Source organism: Lissotriton helveticus, chromosome 6 (assembly GCF_964261635.1).
Source record: "Lissotriton helveticus chromosome 6, aLisHel1.1, whole genome shotgun sequence".
NCBI lineage: Eukaryota > Metazoa > Chordata > Amphibia > Caudata > Salamandridae > Lissotriton > Lissotriton helveticus.
Window position 1 is genome coordinate 1,460,402,897 of NC_136067.1, and position 19,404 is coordinate 1,460,422,300.

General features: G+C 40.2%; 1 protein-coding gene across 2 annotated transcripts in view; it reads left to right on the plus strand.

The window, feature by feature from the left end:
• The window catches only part of UST (uronyl 2-sulfotransferase), a 966,832-nt gene that overhangs the window by 407,003 nt on the left and 540,425 nt on the right, over nucleotides 1-19,404 (plus strand). For both annotated transcript variants that reach the window (XM_078649265.1, XM_078649266.1), the window contains exon 2: nucleotides 10,556-10,599. In XM_078649265.1, the coding sequence (XP_078505391.1) occupies nucleotides 10,556-10,599 (44 nt within the window). The remainder of the gene's footprint in view (nucleotides 1-10,555; nucleotides 10,600-19,404) is intronic.

A 19,404-nucleotide genomic window follows, 5' to 3' on the forward strand; every position in this document is an offset into this window, starting at 1 on the left:
GCTATATAAAACTTTATAAATAAAATAAAAAAATAAATGAAGAACTAATTTACCTTTAAGGTGACCCAGCTTATCTGTTCATTGGACGCACGCTTTAGTTACCGGAGTTAGGAGATCAACAAGAATGATTCAGCTAATGCTCTATTTTACTATGAGAGCACTAAGTCTGATGGGCTACCATCAGCAGACTGTTATATAAATGTTAATATTGAATGAAGAGGAAGACAGGAAAGGTTAATGCCATATAGCTCACTAGTCTATATAAATCACCAGACGCAGACACCTACACCCCTTCCTTACAAATGTCAATCCTATTCCCAACAGTTAGAAGTGAGTGAGAGAAGAACATTGCCGGTTGAAGAAGACATAACCATGCCAACACCTGTGAGGCACTTGAGCATTACTGTGAGTGAGTGTGCTGAGAAGCTTGGATCTGATAATTCAGTGGAATGCTAATGAACATCATTCACTTAGTCAAGCAAGTAGCCCGTTAGCAAAGTAGTGGCCACATTATAGACAAACACGAAAATGAAGTACAAGGGAAGAGTTTCTATAGAATCTTTTAATGCACTTTTGAATTCAGAAGTGTTTGCCAATATGGAAGAGGTGTGTTGACAGTTCTGGTACTTATACAATTACATGTGGTTTTTTATGTGTGAATGTTGTCTTTATTGTCCACCATAGAGAACTTAGAAATGCCTTTTCACGTTCACCTCAATTCCTGGTCAATTAATATGGTGATCTTTGGAAAAACAAGCAGCATCAAGTGTGTTGGTCAGTTTCTGATCTAAGTAGGAGGAGTAAAAACATATCATTGTTGCTGAGTGAATTCCATATTGCCTTGGATGAGTTTGGCAATTGTGATGTTTTCCTAAGGGGTTGGATGCCTAATTCCATGGGGTATCACCACGCTAAATGTATTTGGCTGTACTTTGGATGATTGTTTTTAGTCAACTCTGTAGAATAAATGGCATAATATAAAACCTTATTAATTGGTGCATTGAGGAACACAACTCTGTCTCTTGATGGGGCCAAAGGTAACATTTGACTGACATTGCTGTATTCAAATAATCACTATATGTATCTGCAATCCAAGCGAAAGTTCTACTCTCTTTCAATTTCATGAACATACATTGGCATTCTACATGTTTTAGTATGGTTGGAATGAGTTTAAAAAGACCTTTGTTTGAGGCCAGAAAAATTAATCCTGTGTCCTAAGGTATCCTGCCTCATCAGTCCATAACATGTTGGCCTGCTGCTCTTGAGTGCTTGCATTAAACTTGGAAATGTGTTTGTCAGTAACGTGAGTTTGATGGAGGAAACCAAGGCCTTAACATGGCCTATTGAAGACGTGATGTTGAGATTAAGCAGCAAGAGAGTTCTAGGTAAAACCCTGGAAAGTTGGATGTGTCAGTTCAGATGCAACAAATAAGAAAGTAAGCAAACAGATTGTTTAGGTTCATTTATATGGCCTTCCTGTTGTGCCTGAATAAAATATTTTTGAAATGGTAACAACAGTCAACAATGTTTTACTTTTTATGAGCTGAGATATGTTTTAATTTTTATTAGATGGATTCTGACACCTTGTTTATGTATAATAACTAGAATCAATTGATCCATGTATTTACTTTGCATCAATGATACATTAGAGTATAAAAATATAATTAAAAAGACAGTCAGATTAAAGGTATATATTTGATTATTTTTCAAACAATTTAATACACATACACTACAGGCAGTGTGGTCTGCTTTCATATCATGGCTCTTCCTCGTAGATAGTATTATTAAGGTGATAGAACCTTCTTCTTTCTCCTGCCTCTGTGTATCGAGATATTTTTCCGGGAGAGAATTTACAGAGACTATTCTCGTAGGTCCTCTTGTCTTTGAATATAGCCAAATTAGATTTTTGAATAACAACTGACCTTTCAGAAATTGTTCACTTTCTGATGAGACACTTGGGAATTCTCATTTTCAAAGCTGCAGAAGAGGAATCCCTAATACAATTGTATTGACGGATATCTTGCCTACACCTTACACTTACATACTTCAGATTTTTTTTAACCTTTATTTTTCATTTTTAGAAAATACAATGCAGCAGTTAGTGGAGTGCAATGTACTTTATACATAACTAAATAGTACACAACAGGTTTAACATGAGAATGCATTTCACCAAGCATCCATCACACACTTGCTGTATCAATGTCACCCCAGGGTTAAGCGCTTCACTCCAAGCTTGCAAGCAATTATCCTTGACGCCCTTAAGTCGATTCCCACTGCCCCCTGAATCCGGGTCATCTGCCATGTCCCCATCAGTGCTAGTGCTGTCTATTGATACAGAGTCAGCGTCTGGGTCTAGGAGTGTGTCACATAGATCTCGCCAGACCGAAAGGTCTTTGTCTACTTTTTCGTCCGTCTACTAATTGTCATATATATCTCCTCTGCTAGTGGCCACTCCTATACATCCCTATGCCAGTATTCCATCTCAGGTGCCTGCTGACCATCCAGGTGATGGCAACTCTACACCTAGCTATCACCAATGACAACTGTAAACATTTGTATGCCATTTTTTGATCCTTGGGACTCTCAAAATTGTCCAGTAAACAACTCTGAGGTGTTCTATTCTGAGGTGTGTGGTTCTCTTTCAGTCCGCCACCACATGTGTCCACTACCCCTGCACTGTCGGGCTTTGCCAGGCCAGATGCAGGAAATCCGCTCTGCTGACACCACAACGGGGGCAACTGTGCGACCGTTGAGGATTTGCGGTGAAGATCCTTACATATTTGCGATTAATTTAAAATTGATTGCTTATTGCATTTACATGGTGCACAGCACGTAACAGGTCTCTAGGCGCTGCATCTTATTTGTTTATTTATTAACGGTGGCAACATCCTTTTGAACAGAAATGTTGTTCAAAATAACTATATAGTTGACTATAACCTACTAGGTATACTGGGTGAGTAACATAATCCAAAGTGTGTGATAGGTGTAGTGTGGAAATGTACTTTCCTTTTGTCAGGTAAAAACAGAATACAAAATAATAATCTGGTACCTAGTAGTGTTCCAGGTGCAAAACAACCAACCTGTTTCTATATCCTTATCCTCCTACCACCAAAGCTAAGTTTCCCCAAGATTTTGCATATTAGCCTATCGTAAAACCTGAGATATTAGGAAACAAAGGTTTTTTGTTAACATAATTGGAATTTATGTTCAAAAACACTGATTTGAGGATGAAGAGTCGCTGTTCCTTATTCAGAAAATCAGGGTGAGCGTATATTGTTTGCCTGAAAATGTAAGATTTTCTCCTCTGAGCAATCCCTTTACTAATGCACATTGTCCTTGGAGTAATTCAATATCCAGGGTTGCAAAAACAAACGGATCTGGTTTGTCTAATAAAATAGTTGCTGAACAACCACAAACTGTTACATCTGAAGATGTTCAAAGATGGTAGCTGGTTGTTGTGATTACGTGAAAGGCTCACAGCTGAAATGTGGAAGAGAGTTCCAAGCTCTTTGAATTCCATGAGGAGGCAGTTGCTGGGTAAACAGAGGCTGAGGAAGATGTGCTGCTGTGTGCTCCTCAGGTCAATAACCTCTATGCACTTTCAACTGACTGTGAGTGTATGTATCTTAACAAGGGGCTTTAAACAAGAAGATCTTGCCACTGAAACCCCAGGTCTCTTGAAGTGCCATCAATGGGATTATTAAGAAACAGGCTCATAAACTTCTGCTTGAAAAAGTCCTGGCATGGCATCCATTTTGGAACCTCACAAAGACCAATGTGGTATGAGCTTCCTTCAACATGCGTGTTTTTTTGTATTTAATGGGAGCAGCAGGTTGCCCTATAACTTAGACCTTTTTCAAAGACTACTCCTAACTTCAAAAAGAATTAACCTCATTCAACGTCTTTCACAAAAACTTTCTATATTTTTCCCGACGATTTTTTTATCGCTGCCTATCGCTGGATATGTTAGCGGAGAAAACATGCAATTAGCAACGTTTTTCTCCATTGTGCTAAAATATCCAGCGATAGCGGCGAAATGCGTGAATATCGCTGAGAATACAGCGATATTCACGCATTAGCGACTAAATGCTCTTAGCCATGTTATCCACCTCCCATTGGATAACATGGCTAAGAACTGGTCTGAGCAGGCGTTGGTTTTTGGCGATAGCGGGAATTTTTCCATCGCTACGCCTGCCTTGCTAATAGGCGATAGCGACGTTAGCGACTGCTTTCAGTTGCTAACAGGTTGGGTACGTCCACTTTGCATGTCATTAGCGATAAATATCGCTGACATGCAAAGCGGGCCCCAAACCGTTCGCTATCGCATAAAAGCTGTTGCTAACATCAGTTAGCGACAGCTTGCTAATAAAGCGACAGGATTATCGCCGCTTAGCGGTCAAAAACGGCCACTAAACCGGCGATAATTGCCTATCGCCACCCTTGGTAGTATGCCCCACGTTTTTTTTGTGAACATTGATCATTTTTGCCTATTGTTTTTTTTTAATATGATGGTAGTTAAACCTTACCGGTCTGTTAAATTGTGGCCCTTCAGAACGAACAATGTGAGTAAGTCGTTGAAATTGATTTTAGCTAAGCTAGTGGACAGTGCATTAATGATGAAAGTTAATTTTGGTATGAACACTGCACTAACGTTTAAGACGTTTCCAAGAGATGGATGACAAGACTTATATAATCAGGTACTCATCCTGGACGGGCTCACTTGAAAGTTGTACATTGAAGGCAGTTGAAGGCTCTAATCCTGTTTTTGAATTAGATTTTCTAAGGCACTGTTCTGAGTGAGGCAAAAATGCTGGGATATTTTAACACAATTGGTAAGAACAATAGTCCCGGATGGGATATTTACTTGCTGCAGTAAATATGTCCTATTTCTATTTCCCCGCCTCAAAATAATGCATACCATGCTGATTCGGTATTTATAGCACTGAAATCAGCTTGGTTTAGCTTTTTGCTGGGCATTTTATCCCAATAAACTTTGCCAGGACTAACTTGATCAAACCTATTCCGGGGAAAAACTGTGAGGGTGCAGACATTTCTATTAAATTCAAAATTCTACTCCCTGCATGAACTTCTGAGCTTAGGAGAAGTCATCGAAATAGAATTTGTCCAAATACTGAAAACTGAAAAAGTAAGGTAGGTTGTCTCCCTATACATTGGCCAATTTTCCACCAGTGGAAAACTTTGAATTAAACGCACTTCTATTCATTTTTTCCTATTTTTACTTTAATATGTGGCTTGACAGCGCAGCTGTTGCTAGACCTCATGCGAGGAAAAGAAAAAAAGCTTCCAGAAGCACTTCTGTGGGGCTTTGGCTCCACTGAGATGTTGGTGTCCTTGAGTACAGTATTTTATTGGGTGAAAGTTGTGTGCATCCTTTGAAAAGTGCTTGTACTGCATTCACTCATTGGTTGGTGGATGGTTTCCCCACAAGTATAGTGGGTGCACTTCAGCCTAGCTCCAACTAGAACTCTTGCTTAGAAATCGAATAAGTGATCCATCAGTCAAGTCGGTGTTCCAGGCAGTAAATCTGGAAACACTAGGGGTATCACAGGGCCTAGGTCGGCTTTAGAGGTAATTCCTGGATTAGCGGTTCTCCTGCCAGAATGAGCTAGGCTGAAGTGCACCCACTATACTTTTGAGAGTGGAAGTAATTTCCATTATATCTTGTTTACCTTACCGAAAGGACGTACGTCCAATATGCCCTGACGAAGTTATTATCTTGAGAACGAAACGCGTTGGCTGATCGTAAAATCTCCAATTTCGTGAACACTAACTTATTGCACATAAATACTTACTTGAAAACTAAATATTGACTTTCTGGACTTCATCACTTGGTGCACGCCTAACTCACTTAAAGCTTTGTGCAAGGTTGTCGCTGTAGAACAAAGGTCAGGCCGGGTGTTGCGGATGTAGTGTGAAGATCCTGCAATGCGTTGCAGATGGCTGTTACTGGAGATTCGCATTGGTAGTTCACATTTGTCAGCCGATGCTGTAGCACGAAGTGCAGATCTTGCATTGCCGGTAGTCGCTGGTAGATGCTGTTACGAGTCGGGTTCACCGGAGCTTCATGTTGGCGGTCGGCATGAGCGGCAATGTCTTGGTACGTACAGGCCCATTTGTGGTCATGAAGACCTGAAAACTTAAGAATTTTACCTTTTCTTCAAGAGCCAGCTCAACTGATGCCACACCAAGAGTCAATGCCTCATGGGGAGCAGAACCTCACTTCAGCGGGGGCAAGCAGGAGCAGGTCCAGTGGCAGCAGGTCCACTGGATAGTTGCAGAAAGGCCTCTGGACTTGTGTCCCTGGAGCTCAGAGCAGGAGGACTTCCAGCTGACCCTTGGAGTCACTTCAGCCTGGGATGAAGTGTGCAGGTCCAGTCTTTCTTCTCAGCAAGCTGGATAAGATATCACTTATTAATTAATGTAATAAGTAACCCAACGTTATCCTATGGGAGAGGTCGGCCTTGCAATAATGAAAAATGGATTTGAGAGTTTTTCACAAGCAGGACATGTAAACTTAAAAATACATGTTCAGCTTTTTAAATACATTCCTCCCTGCCCTATATGCTGGTTAGGGCCTACCATAGGGGTGACCTATATATATTTAAAACTAAGGTTTAGGCCTGGCAAAAGATTTACTGTGCCACGTCTAAATAACAGTTTACAATTGCACACAAAGCCTGCAATGGCAGACCTGAAACTTGTTTGCAAAGGCGTCTTAAGTGGATGACACAATAAGTGCTGCAGCCTAATTGTAGCATTTAATTTATAGGCACTGGATACATGTTGTCCCACTTTACTAGGGACATACAAGTAAATTAAATGTTCCTATTGGGTGTGAGCTAATTATGACATGTTTAAAGGAGAGAGAGCAAACCCTTTAGCACTGGTTGCCTTCAAGTATCAGGATAGCATGGCATCCTTCTTCTGTAGTATACACAGGTGCAGGAGTGTATTGAAGATTGGGTCTGAGGTTCCTCTTTTTATACATGGTACCCACTTTGAAGTGAGAGTAGACTCTGGTGGTGTCCCCCTATAGAGGTGTCTAGAATTTCTTACCTCACTGCTCTGTTCCCAGTCTGTCTGGATGCACAATAGGCTAGTGGGAAGTCCTTTGTTTGTGAAATGAGCCAGTGCATTTGAAGTGTAAGTGTGGTAGGTGACAGTTACGTCCCCATTCTGCCAAAGATGGCCCATTCTGCCAGTATCCACACCCTTTACTGTGACACTGTTTGGGAGGAATACTCAAAGGCCAACTGTCAACTACACCTAGTCATGTGACCAATGGACAGGCTGTAGGCAACAAATAGTTAGAAAAAAGAAAATGCTTACTTTCTGAAAGTGGAATTTTCAGACTTTACCATCAAGGCGGGTTTTAAACTACACTTCTTCAGATGCCAAACATGATATTGCTCCTACTCCTTAACAAAAGATATCACTTATTAATTATTGTAATAAGTAACCCAATGCCATCCTATGGGAGAGGTCGGCCTTGCAATAATGAAAAATGGATTTGAGAAATTTTCACAAGCAGGACATGTAAACTTAAAAATACATGTCCAGGTTTTTAAATACATTACTCCCTGCCATATATGCTGGTTAGTGCCTACCATAGGGGTGACCTATATTTATTTAAAACTAAGGTTTAGGCCTGGCAAAAGATTTACTGTGCCACGTCTAAATGACAGTTTACAATTGCACACAGAGGCTGCAATGGCAGACCCGAAACTTGTTTGCAAAGGCGTCTTAAGTGGATGACACAATAAGTGCTGCACCCTAATTGTAGCATTTAATTTATAGGCACTGGATACATGTAGTCCCACTTTACTAGGGACTTACAAGTAAATTAAATGTTCCAATTGGGTGTAAGCTAATTATGACATGCTTAAAGTAGAGAGAGCAAACCCTTTAGCACTGGTTGGCAGTTGTAAAGTGTGCAGAGTCCGAAAGCCGGAAGCATAAAGTTTGGGGGTAACCCTGCAGAGAGGGCCAAGTCCATCACCTCTGTGATGTGTAAACACTGTCCTGGCCATGAGAAGTATGTTAGTACAGGGTGAGTGGTGTGTGAGTGTGCAGGCTGAGCAGCCAACGTGAGGGGTATGTTAGTAGTGTGTGAATTCTTATGTGTTCAGAGTGAGGGGTATGTGATGAGCGCGAGTGCAGAGTGAGAGGTGTCTGAGTGCAGGGTGATGTCTGAGTGCTAGATGATTGGTGAGCTGTGCATGAGTGCTAGGTTAGTTTTTTTGAGTGCCGGGTGATCACTGTCAGTACAGGGTGAGTAGGCCAAGTAAAGAGTGCATGAATGGAGAGTGGAGAAGTGTGGCTCACTGGTTAGAGGAGGCAGACCTGGAAGCAAAGGTCAGCCCAGGACCAGGGTTCAATTCCCGGCTCGTGGGGTCTTGAGTCCTAAAATGTCCATGAACTCGACAATTCTCGCTCCGGTGCCTACTTGATTCACGGGTTCACACTCTGCGACTCTGGGCAATAGCTTGCTTAATCTCCACAACGGCCCCTCGCGGCGGGATGCCTGGCTTTCACCTTGCGGATACCCTGCCGGGGTTATCTCACAGGGGAATACCAGGACGGGTTCCCTAAGCAAGCGCTTAGAAACCGCTCGGTGATTTGCGCTATATAAATTCCTGTACATTTACATTTACATTTATGAATGTGTAGGGAGATCAGTATCTGAGTGCACGGTGAAAGGCATATTTGTCCAAGGTGATCAGCGTGTGATTGCAAGACAAGCAGGCAGCATGCATGTAGAGTGAGAGGTATGTGGACAGTATGAGTACAGGATGAGTGTTGTGAGTGCAGGGTGAGCGATGTGTGGTTGCAGGATGAGAGGTGGTTGAGTGAAGGGTGAGAGCTGGGTGAGCATTGTATGAGTATTGGGTGTTTGATGTGTGCAAGTGCAATTTGAGTGGTGTGAGTGTGGAGTGTGAGCTCTGTGTGCGAGCAAGGTAAGCTATGTGTGTGTGTGCGTAAAGTGAGCAGTTTTGGAGTGTAGCATGAGAGGTGCGTGGGAGTGCAGTGTGAAAGGTGGGTGAGTGAAGAGTGATGCTTTAATCAGAGAAAGGCAGGTGAGCAGTGTATGAGTGTAAGGTCAGCAGTGTCTGGAAACAAGGTGAGCAGTGTCTGGTTGAAAAGGGGAGAGGAGGTTGGGTGCAGGGTGAGAGGTGGGAGACTGCAAGGTGAGTAGTGGGTGAGTGTGTGGTATAGCTGTGCAGGGTACGTCCTGTGTAACTGCATGGTAAGGGTGAATTGTGGGAGAGAGTAGTTTAAGTGTAGAGTGTGCAGTTTGTGAGTGCTTGGTAAGAGGTGGGTGAGTGCATGTAGAGTGGTGCACCTGCGTGATTTCACGATAAGCAGTGTGTCTATATACATTTAGTTGAGAGGTTTGTGAATGTAAATGCAGAGAAATTGTCATGCTCTATGGAGTGGAGGGTGCTGCACATTTGAAGCCAGATCTACTGACATTGCCAATCCTTGTTTGAGGCAAATCACCTCCCCTTTACCGCCTACATGTCTTCCATTTTTGTTCTTGACGCCAGTATCAGCATTTGATTCTGGGCAAATCACTTAATCTCACATGTGCCTAAAAAAAATATGGACTGTGACCCTCCCCAATAAGTGTTCAGCACTACGTTACTTCCTTGCAAAGTTTGCGCTATATAAAAACCTATAAATACATACATACAAAATGCAACCTGGGGGAAATAATTTGCAAGTATTCATGTGCAGCTAACATCTGCAGAGCTGTAAAACAAGTGAGAATATTTTACTGAAAATGTAACCCAAAAATATACATACAAGTTTTAAAGTCATTTTTTATTTCTGTAAAATACTGTTCTGAAACAAAACTGTATTTCTGTTTAAAACAGTGCATTTTTATTAATATCTGTATAACGTTTTAATTAATCAATTCGCTCATTCAACTTAAAATCAAGACGTGCTCTTTTATGTTATCCATACAGACCCTCATTAGGAGGGGACCGTTATTGGCTGTAATAATTATGGCTCTTCATAAAATACAATACCGAAGTGTTCATAATTTTTCGGGTATGATAATTATCAGCTATTACGAATTTTTAGGAAACAACACGTGGATTTTGGTGCTTACCACACCACAATCGACATGTTTCAGGAAATTACCAGAAAACTTTTTCCCTGGTAAATTTCGGTAAGTATGACCCTGTCGAAATTTACTTCGAGAAAATATGAAGAGTTGTGTCAGGTGCAAAACACATAATCCTGCTATGGGCGGTAACTGGAGTTAAATTCCTTAGTACAGTCCCAAGCAGTATGGTCCATTTTAAGTATCAATATCAGCGAAACTGTGCTGAAGGATATTATGCAGAATGAACCTTACTAGAGATTCCACTTTTCTGTTTCACAAAAATCTCCTTTGCAAGTGAGAATGAATTCATTGTGTTTGCTGGATTCCAAGTCTGCAGTCCTAGATCTCTTTAACAGAACGATTGGGAGGGGTGTTTCAAACACAATATATTTATTATTGCATTTTATCTTTTCTTTACAGGGAATTCTACTTTTTTGGATGACCACGGTCCCTTTTCACCAAAGGTAGGATGCATATTTCATAAGCTTATTGCTAATTTTGTTAGAGGAAAGGGCCCTTTTTGTTTTCTATGCCTCAATTTGATCTGTTTAGGAGGAATTCAATATCTTTCCATGCTGTTCATTCTTCAGAACTGCTATACAATATATTTTCCTGCTCTCTACGGGCCTGATTCAAAAAGTCTGAGAGCAGTTTCCAACATTTTGATAATTCCATGGTTGGAACATGCATACCACAATCGTTGTGAATAAGCATAAACCAAAATGTGTGAGTTTTCACTTTGTTTTGCTGGGCTACTGTCCCTCCCATCGCACACCCTTTCCGGCACCTAACCCTAAGCTTATTGTATTGTCTGCATTACACCTTGGTAAGTGCACTCAATGCATCGAAGATAATGTGGATCAGGATATTGACTCTGGAATCGTGAATAGCTTTTTTTACATTTAAATTATGATTATAAGCTCAAAATGGTTTCTGACCTTTAGTGTGCATCCTTATGTTTTGTTTATGAAGGTGAAAATCTTCTCCCGACATTTTTTAACTTTGGGACAGTGGTAGATAAGGTGTGACAGGTCCCCCTTTTCTTTGTCGCAATTCCAGCAATGGTCATTATCCCTCAGGCCCAGAGTTGCCAGGCTTGCCGGGGTCCAGTAAGTTTTGTGTAGGAGCCAGATTTTTGTCTGTGCTAAAACTGGGGAGATTTTGATTTGCATGGGGGAGGTCCATAGGAGGTGGAGTTCTTTCGAGTGTGGCACCAGTATGTGATTATTTTGTCATTAAGTTTTGTGGAGCTGGGTCGTAGTAGTCTGTATATGTGTGATACCTGATGGCCTATTCTGTTGAGATTCAAAATAGTACTCACCAAATGAAAGACACTTCCAAGGCAACTTTCAAGGGCTGGCTCAACTGGGTGTCGTACCTTAGGGGAGCTGACACAATTGCCCTACGAAACTCACCATGGAGATAACCCTGCAGGGGAATGTGGGCGTCCTTCGTAGACCCATACGATCCGCCTTGAACAGAACTAACAAAACTAAACAATCAGCTCGAAAACACCCCCACTGGATCAAGACACTATCGAGAAGAAAGTAAACTTCTGGAATGCTAGCACTTTTTCTCTCTACCTTAATTCCTACCCTTTCCCCTTTCACTCTTTCCTTTCCTCTTACTGTGACAGTGGCTAGGGGGACAGCCAAGCATATATAATCTGAAACTGTACTATCACTAACTCAGCCAGTTTGGGCTGCCACCCTGTAAAGACAAAGTGTTGACGATTACATGTTATATGTTTTTAAGAAACAATACAAATTATATTGAAATAAAAACAAAATGGTTTCTGAATTGGACTGTTGGAGAAGTTTTGCGTTTCCCTCAGACTGTTGCACCAGTTATTAAAATAATTTTGCATATGATTTTTGACTTTTTAAAATAAAAAATGCTATTACGTTTTTAACACAAACCGTACAACAATTACAGACGTATCCCACCCTCGTCCCATATACATCTGCAACAGTAGGGAAAGCATTGGATAGCGGGAGGGTAAAAATTACTATTCCAACTCCAGAGCGTGCAACAGTAGGGAAAGCGTTGGATAGCGTAGGGGTACAAATTACTTATCCCACTACAGAGAGTGCAACAGTAGGGAAAGCGTTGGATATTGGAAGGGTAAAAATTACTATTTCCACTCCAGAGAGTGCAACAGTAGGGAAAGCGTTGGATAGCGTAGGGGTAAAAAACACTATTCCCACTCCAGTGAGTGCAACAGTAGGGAAAGCGTTGGATAGCGTAAGGGTAAAAATTACTATTCCCACTCCAGAGAGTGCAACAGTAGGGAAAGTGTTGGATAGCGTAGGGGTAAAAAATACTATTCCCACTCCAGAGAGTGCAACAGTAGGGAAAGCGTTGGATAGCGTAGGGGTAAAAATTACTATTCCCACTCCAGAGAGTGCAACAGTAGGGAAAGTGTTGGATAGCGTAGGGGTAAAAAATACTATTCCCACTCCAGTGAGTGCAACAGTAGGGAAAGCGTTGGATAGCATAAGGGTAACAATTACTATTTCCACTCCAGAGAGTGCAACAGTAGGGAAAGCGTTGGATAGTGTAGGGGTAAAAAATACAATTCCCACTCCAGAGAGTGCAACAGTAGGGAAAGCGTTGGATAGCGTAGGGGTAAAAATTACTATTCCCACTCCAGAGAGTGCAACAGTAGGGAAGGTGTTGGATAGCGTAGGGGTAAAAAATACTATTCCCACTCCAGTGAGTGCAACAGTAGGGAAAGCGTTGGATAGCATAAGGGTAACACTTACTATTCCCACTCCAGAGAGTGCAACAGTAGGGAAAGCGTTGGATAGCGGGAGGGTAAAAATTACTATTCCAACTCCAGAGCGTGCAACAGTACGGAAAGCGTTGGATAGCGTAGGGGTAAAAATTACTATTCCCACTCCAGAGAGTGCAACAGTAGGGAAAGCGTTGGATATTGGAAGGGTAAAAATTACTATTTCCACTGCAGAGAGTACAACAGTAGGGAAAGCATTGGATAGCATAGGGGTCAAAATTACTATTCCCACCCCAGAGAGTGCAACAGTAGGGAAAGCGTTGGATAGCGTAGGGGTAAAAAATACTATTCCCACTCCAGAGAGTGCAACAGTAGGGAAAGCGTTGGATAGCTGGAGTGTGAAAATTACTATTCCCACTCCAGATAGTGCAACAGTAGGGAAAGCTTTGGATAGCGTAGGGGTAAAAATTACTATTCCCACTCCAAAGAGTGCAACAGTAGGGAAAGCGTTGGATAGCGTAGGGGTAAAAAATACTATTCCCACTCCAGAGAGTGCAACAGTAGGGAAAGCGTTGGATAGCGGGAGGGTGAAAATTACTATTCCCACTCCAGTGAGTTTAACAGTAAGGAAAGTAATGATTTAATACATTATTAAAAATAAATTAAATATCAATACCAATTAAACATTAATTGAAATTAATAACCAATTTAATATTATGTAATAATTAATTAGAAATACAACTACGTATTAGTTATTAAAAATTAATAACCTATTCATAATAATTTAACAACTAATTAATTTTCAATAACAAAAACGAATTAATAATAAAAATTAATACCAATTAAAAATTAACAGTAAATTAATTATCAATACACAAAAAGTATTTTTAATATGTAATTAATTACAATTACATTACTTCCCACCCTATTCCCCTATAAACCCACATCCCACTACAGAAAATACATTAATACAATTATCATAATTATCAAATATTTAATTAATACAAAATAATTACCAATTAATAAAAATTAATTGCCAATTAAAAATTAATTAACAGTAAATTTAAAATCAATACCAATAAATGAAAAAAATTATTTACTTAATTACAATTAAATTACTTCCCACACTATTCCCCTATAAACCCACAACCCGCTACAGAAAATAAATTTAGAAAATTAACATAATTAACAATTAATCAATTAATACAAATTAATTGGCAATTAATAAAAATTAATTACCAATTAAAAAATAACAATGAATTCAAAATGAATACCAATAAATAAATAAAAATATTTAATTAATTACAATTAAATTACTTCCCACCCTATTCCCCTATAAACCCACAACCCGCTACAGAACTAGAAAGCAAAATTTAATTAAAAATTATTAATAATTGCTAAAAATTAATATTTAATTTAATATAATTAAATTACTTCCCACCCTATTCCCCGATAAACCCACAACCCGCTACAGAATTAAATTACGCAAAAATTAAATAACATAAAATTCATTACTTAAAATACATTAAACATACATTACAAAAATTAATATACACTTTTCACACATATACTAACATACAAAACACTTAAAAAAAATTGATATTATTAAAAAATCGATATATTTAATGCCTATATTGTATACTTCGATATTTTGACTTCTATATTTTGAAAATCAATATTACTTACCTTAAATTCGATATTTTTAACCACTATATTGTGTCCATTTGATATTTTGTCCATTCTATATTTTTACCTCGATATGTCCATTCTATATTTTGGAATCGATATTATGACTGTTTACCGTCGAAATCCACTCCACCCGACCCCACCGCTCTTTCCTGCATGGGCCACGACTGCCTCTTATGCAGGATCGGCACCCCTTGTTCAGGTCGTAAGAGCGGTGAGCTGGGTGGGAGGTGTGGGATTCGACAGACGACCACTAGGGAAAATTAAATGCATAATTAATTTTCCCTCTTCGTCTGTCGAAATCCCTTCCCACTCGGCCCCACCGCTCTTACCTGCATGGGCCACGGCTTACTCTTACGCAGGGTCGGCACCTGGTGTTCAGGCGGTGTATGCAAAATTGGAGACCTTATATGTCTAATGACTATGGGTATCCCCCATACCCCTCAAATCTAATGTTTTTCAGGATAATTTTTCAAAGTTGACTTGGTTTTACCATTCAATTAACTTTTTCTTTGAAACAAGTTTAATATTACCTCTAAAGGTGATGACCCATGAGCACAGTGTTCATATTCATTGCACCTCACACCTAGATGAAAACAAGAAATGAGGATCAAACAAATCCAAACCATTTCCGACTCACCTGGCAAAATAATTAGAAAGGCGACAGAGGCCCTCATTACCAGGCCTCAATTGAGTCAGTTTGGTACATGCACACATATCACCCCTGCTGATTCTGAGTGGCTTGTTGTTCTGGATGAGGGAATACCTGGGCCATTTTACCTTGGGTAAAAATGTAAATGGTAATACAACTCAACATGTCCTCCAGCAGTTGGAAAATGTCAGTGATCAATGTCACAGATTCAGAAAACACATGTGGTAAAAGATCCAGTAATTCAAGATCCCGGAAGCAATTCTATGTTCTGGGAACCCTCATCTCATAATGCCCAGATTTGGGAGAGGAGACACCTGCTGGAATTGTTCATTTTGGTTCCACTATCCCCACCTTGATTTTCAGCCTCCTTGTAAGGAGACCCATAATGGTTACACTGCTCTATTGTGAACTGAGTGGGTCAATGACATGATTACACACACACACACACACACAACGCATAAAAAGGTCAGTCTGTGGCTGGGAATTAAGGGCCTGATGTATATCTTGTCAGAGAGGAAACTTAGTCACAATGTGACCGAGTTCCCTCCCTGTTATAATAATAATAATTATTATATCTTTATTCGCATTAGTCGCAGCCAGAAAAGAGACAACATTAAAATAAAATATCAGCTACAGGATCACTTGTGGACAACATAATACCATGCGTAAAGATCGCAGATTTACAGTGTGAACATTAATCATCTCCCCCATAGTTTAAACGACCCAATACAGTATAAAAACTCCTGTTAATATAGTAGTCTGCCCACCAAATTTAATTGCTGGTTGTGAAGAACTGTAATCTTCATTCTCAGGGGTCTCACTAATACAAAGAACTTGGCACAGAAGCTGAAATATGAAAAGACATCTTTATTAAACTTAATTAAGTGAGACTACGTCACACAGGAGCCTTCGCAACTGAATGAGGCAGTCTAAAGAGTACAGAACACAGAGGCCTTTTATATGCTTAGGGTTACAAACTCAGCACAAAAGTAAGGGGCAGTCCTAGCTTTTGCAAGCATGCAAAATACCTAATATGGACATACAAGATCTGCAAAATATTAGCCAATAGGAAAACATTCAAAACAAGGCATCATATAACCAGAACGTCCCCCTTAAGTGTGTTTCTGCACAACCAATAAGTAAATCAATTACAGCACCTATAGGTCAACCAGTAATGGCAGGACATGTCTGTATGCAGTTAGGCCAGCTGGTGTCTGAGATTGATTTCTAAGCAAGGACAGAGGGGGTTTTTCAACACGTTGCAGTCCAAAGGGCAGAGACACTTCATGAATAGAGCAGCCTGTGTAAAGGCAACACAAATTGACGACAAATGTAAGATGGAGTCAAAATTAAAGAACCTCAGACCCTCCTTTTGCCATTACACAGGCAAATCCTACAATTATTTTGCAAACATTTTCAGGGCTCCTAGTTATTTCAGCGACTATTGACAATGCCAGTAAAACAATAAGAATCAGTCTCCAAACACCCATTCTATACAATCGCACGGGAAATACCCAGAGTCCGTCCAAGCCTCTCTGGCAGGCTTCTATTGTCCATCAAATCTGCTTCTGTTGTTTTCTTCCGCATGGGCCTCTTCATTCAGGCCTTTCATGAAAAATGGTGCTTCTCAGTATCCGTTGGAGTGCCTTCCTGGCAAACACTCACAGCTCACTTGAAAGTCTCAATGTCTCAATGCAGTGCACCAGTGTCTCTCCTCTGCGGCAGACACTACAGATATTGTGCTCTTCGTTGGTCATGGGCACAGATCATCTCATGCAGACCCAAGTACTATTAATCGGGAAAGAGCAACAGACTTTCACACTCAAAAACACTTTCAGGCTCCAACACTCTCATTTCAATGTCAGAGGATGCTCGGGCTGCTCTTTCATTTAATCATAGGTACCACAATGTAGTGCCTTTTGCCAATCTTGGATCCTCCGGTGCACTGCCTTTCCGTTGGGGCAAAGAAAAGGGGGGGTGTGGCCAAAACTCAGGCCAAGGGGTTCAAGGGACTGCACACTGTCAGAGGTTACCAGCACATGACAGGTGGAAAACTGAAGATTTCAAAACAACAAGAATCCTTCTCTTTCACTTTTTTGCACTGAAATTCTGGTTCTGTGATGTCCAATGCCGTCTGATGAAGCAAGCACAATACTTTGGAGATACCACTGATGGCACGCTGGCGATCGCTGTCCAGTCTTGCATCTTTTCAGGGTGCTGGCACTTTTCATCTATAGTTGTCACTGATGGGATTGTGGGTTCGTTCCGCAGGTTATTATGACTTAATCCCGCAGAACCTAGTGACGTAGGAAATGTGACACAGTTGTTAGTTTCCTTCAATTTAGTACAAAAACAGTTCATTGTATAACAAGGGGACTGCAAGCAGGTGGCCTGCAATCTTTAAAGGAGTGGCCATACGTCATGGGACATTTCTGGTTTAGAATACACTGTCATTCTCAAAGGCAATACAAAGACAAAGGCAGTAGGCAAAACAGTGCCTCTAGCCTCTTCAATTGGTTTTCCATGTGAGAGCATATCCTCTACCATCTAAGGGTAGATAGCGACATGGGAATTCTATCTGAATGGATGTCCTCACATATGATGGCATCGTCTAATGGGGTAAACACATTTTTTTTCTCTAAATGATTACATATAGGTGTTCCTAAATTCCTTATCTCGACCACCTCAAAAGAGAAATCACATAATACAGATTATCAGGGACATGTAGATACCTCCCTTTAATAATTGTGCATCAGGTGGATTATGCAATACAAAAGCTAATGATCAAAATGTGGAAACAAATAAAAAACAAGAACTAGAGAGTCCTGGTATTTCCATCATTTAGAACATATCTGATCCACCAAAAATTAAAGAAGCAGAAAAAAGGAACTAAAAACCAAATTAGAATAGGCATTGAATTTGTGATATTCAAAAAAACGTAAGGTGTCTCCTATTGAGGTGGAAAACGTATCTTACTATAGTATTGAGTCAGTTAACCAGCCCATCACTACCATGACGGTCAGACTGGAAAACATTGAAGTAGGCCTAAAGAAAATTCTTGAAAACCAGTCTGGTCATACAAAAGGGGATTATACATAATATGGGGTATCTGGTACATTACTGCAGTTTGGAAGTGTGAACCTGAGCAATACACCAACTGGTGAAAGGAATTTGGAACTAGGACACAGCTAAAATCCCCAATAGCTAGGCACGATGCGACATCGGTCAGGGGAGTGGTAACAAAAGAAAAATCTATAGGAAGAACAAGGAATTACTTGGGTGAACAAAAATCAAAAATAGTTCACGAATTTTAGCTCTACCGCTGGCCGCTAAACCATATACGGTAACCTCAGCTAATGTTCCAGTTCCTTCTTCAGAGAAAAATGAAAAGTTTAGGTCACCTTTAGCAAGAGCTACAAATCTATAATTTCATCCTTCAAGGAAACATAAATCTAGTGCTGCCTGTTCCTTAAGGGAAGAGGACAGTATCGTGACTAATTGCAGGTGACACACTTTGATCCTGTATATCTCTTTTATTTTACTTCAATACCATATAGCCAAATTTGACATACACTGGTGAAGTGTTGTCTGTCTTGTTCACAGCATAAAAAATCATATCTGTGAAATTTAGTATCAGCGCAAATTCACCCAACTGTTGTGCAGCGATATACATCGTCATGTAGAGCCCTTCACAACACAGGTGAACTTGTAATAGTATCTAAAGCAGCAACATAAAACAAAAACATGCATAAAATTTAAAAAAAACACACATGCCAAGCCGTCAGATATACGCGCTGTATATCAAGCACAAAAAGCATAGACAAAGTACAAATAGCATATGTAAATAAGCGGTGACACACAACACCATTGCATGCACTTTATGCACTGTGGACCTGCAGCCCAAAACCCAATATTCAGGCCTGCTTAATTTGTCAGGTTTAAAATCAAAATTACACTTTCTTTTACGCACTTTCTTTTACTTTCCTCACATTTTCTTTTACTTTCCTTACCCTCATTTTGACAGCTGGTCACTAGTCAGTTGTGATCGGCTGTCAATACACTCTACTGTGTCACTTCTGACATACAGGACCAACAAGAACAATTCATGATAGGACCAAATACTCAAACATGAAAATCACATGAACATTCCTTTCCAAAGGAGTTACGCAAAAACACATCTCTTTTCAACCAACCAAA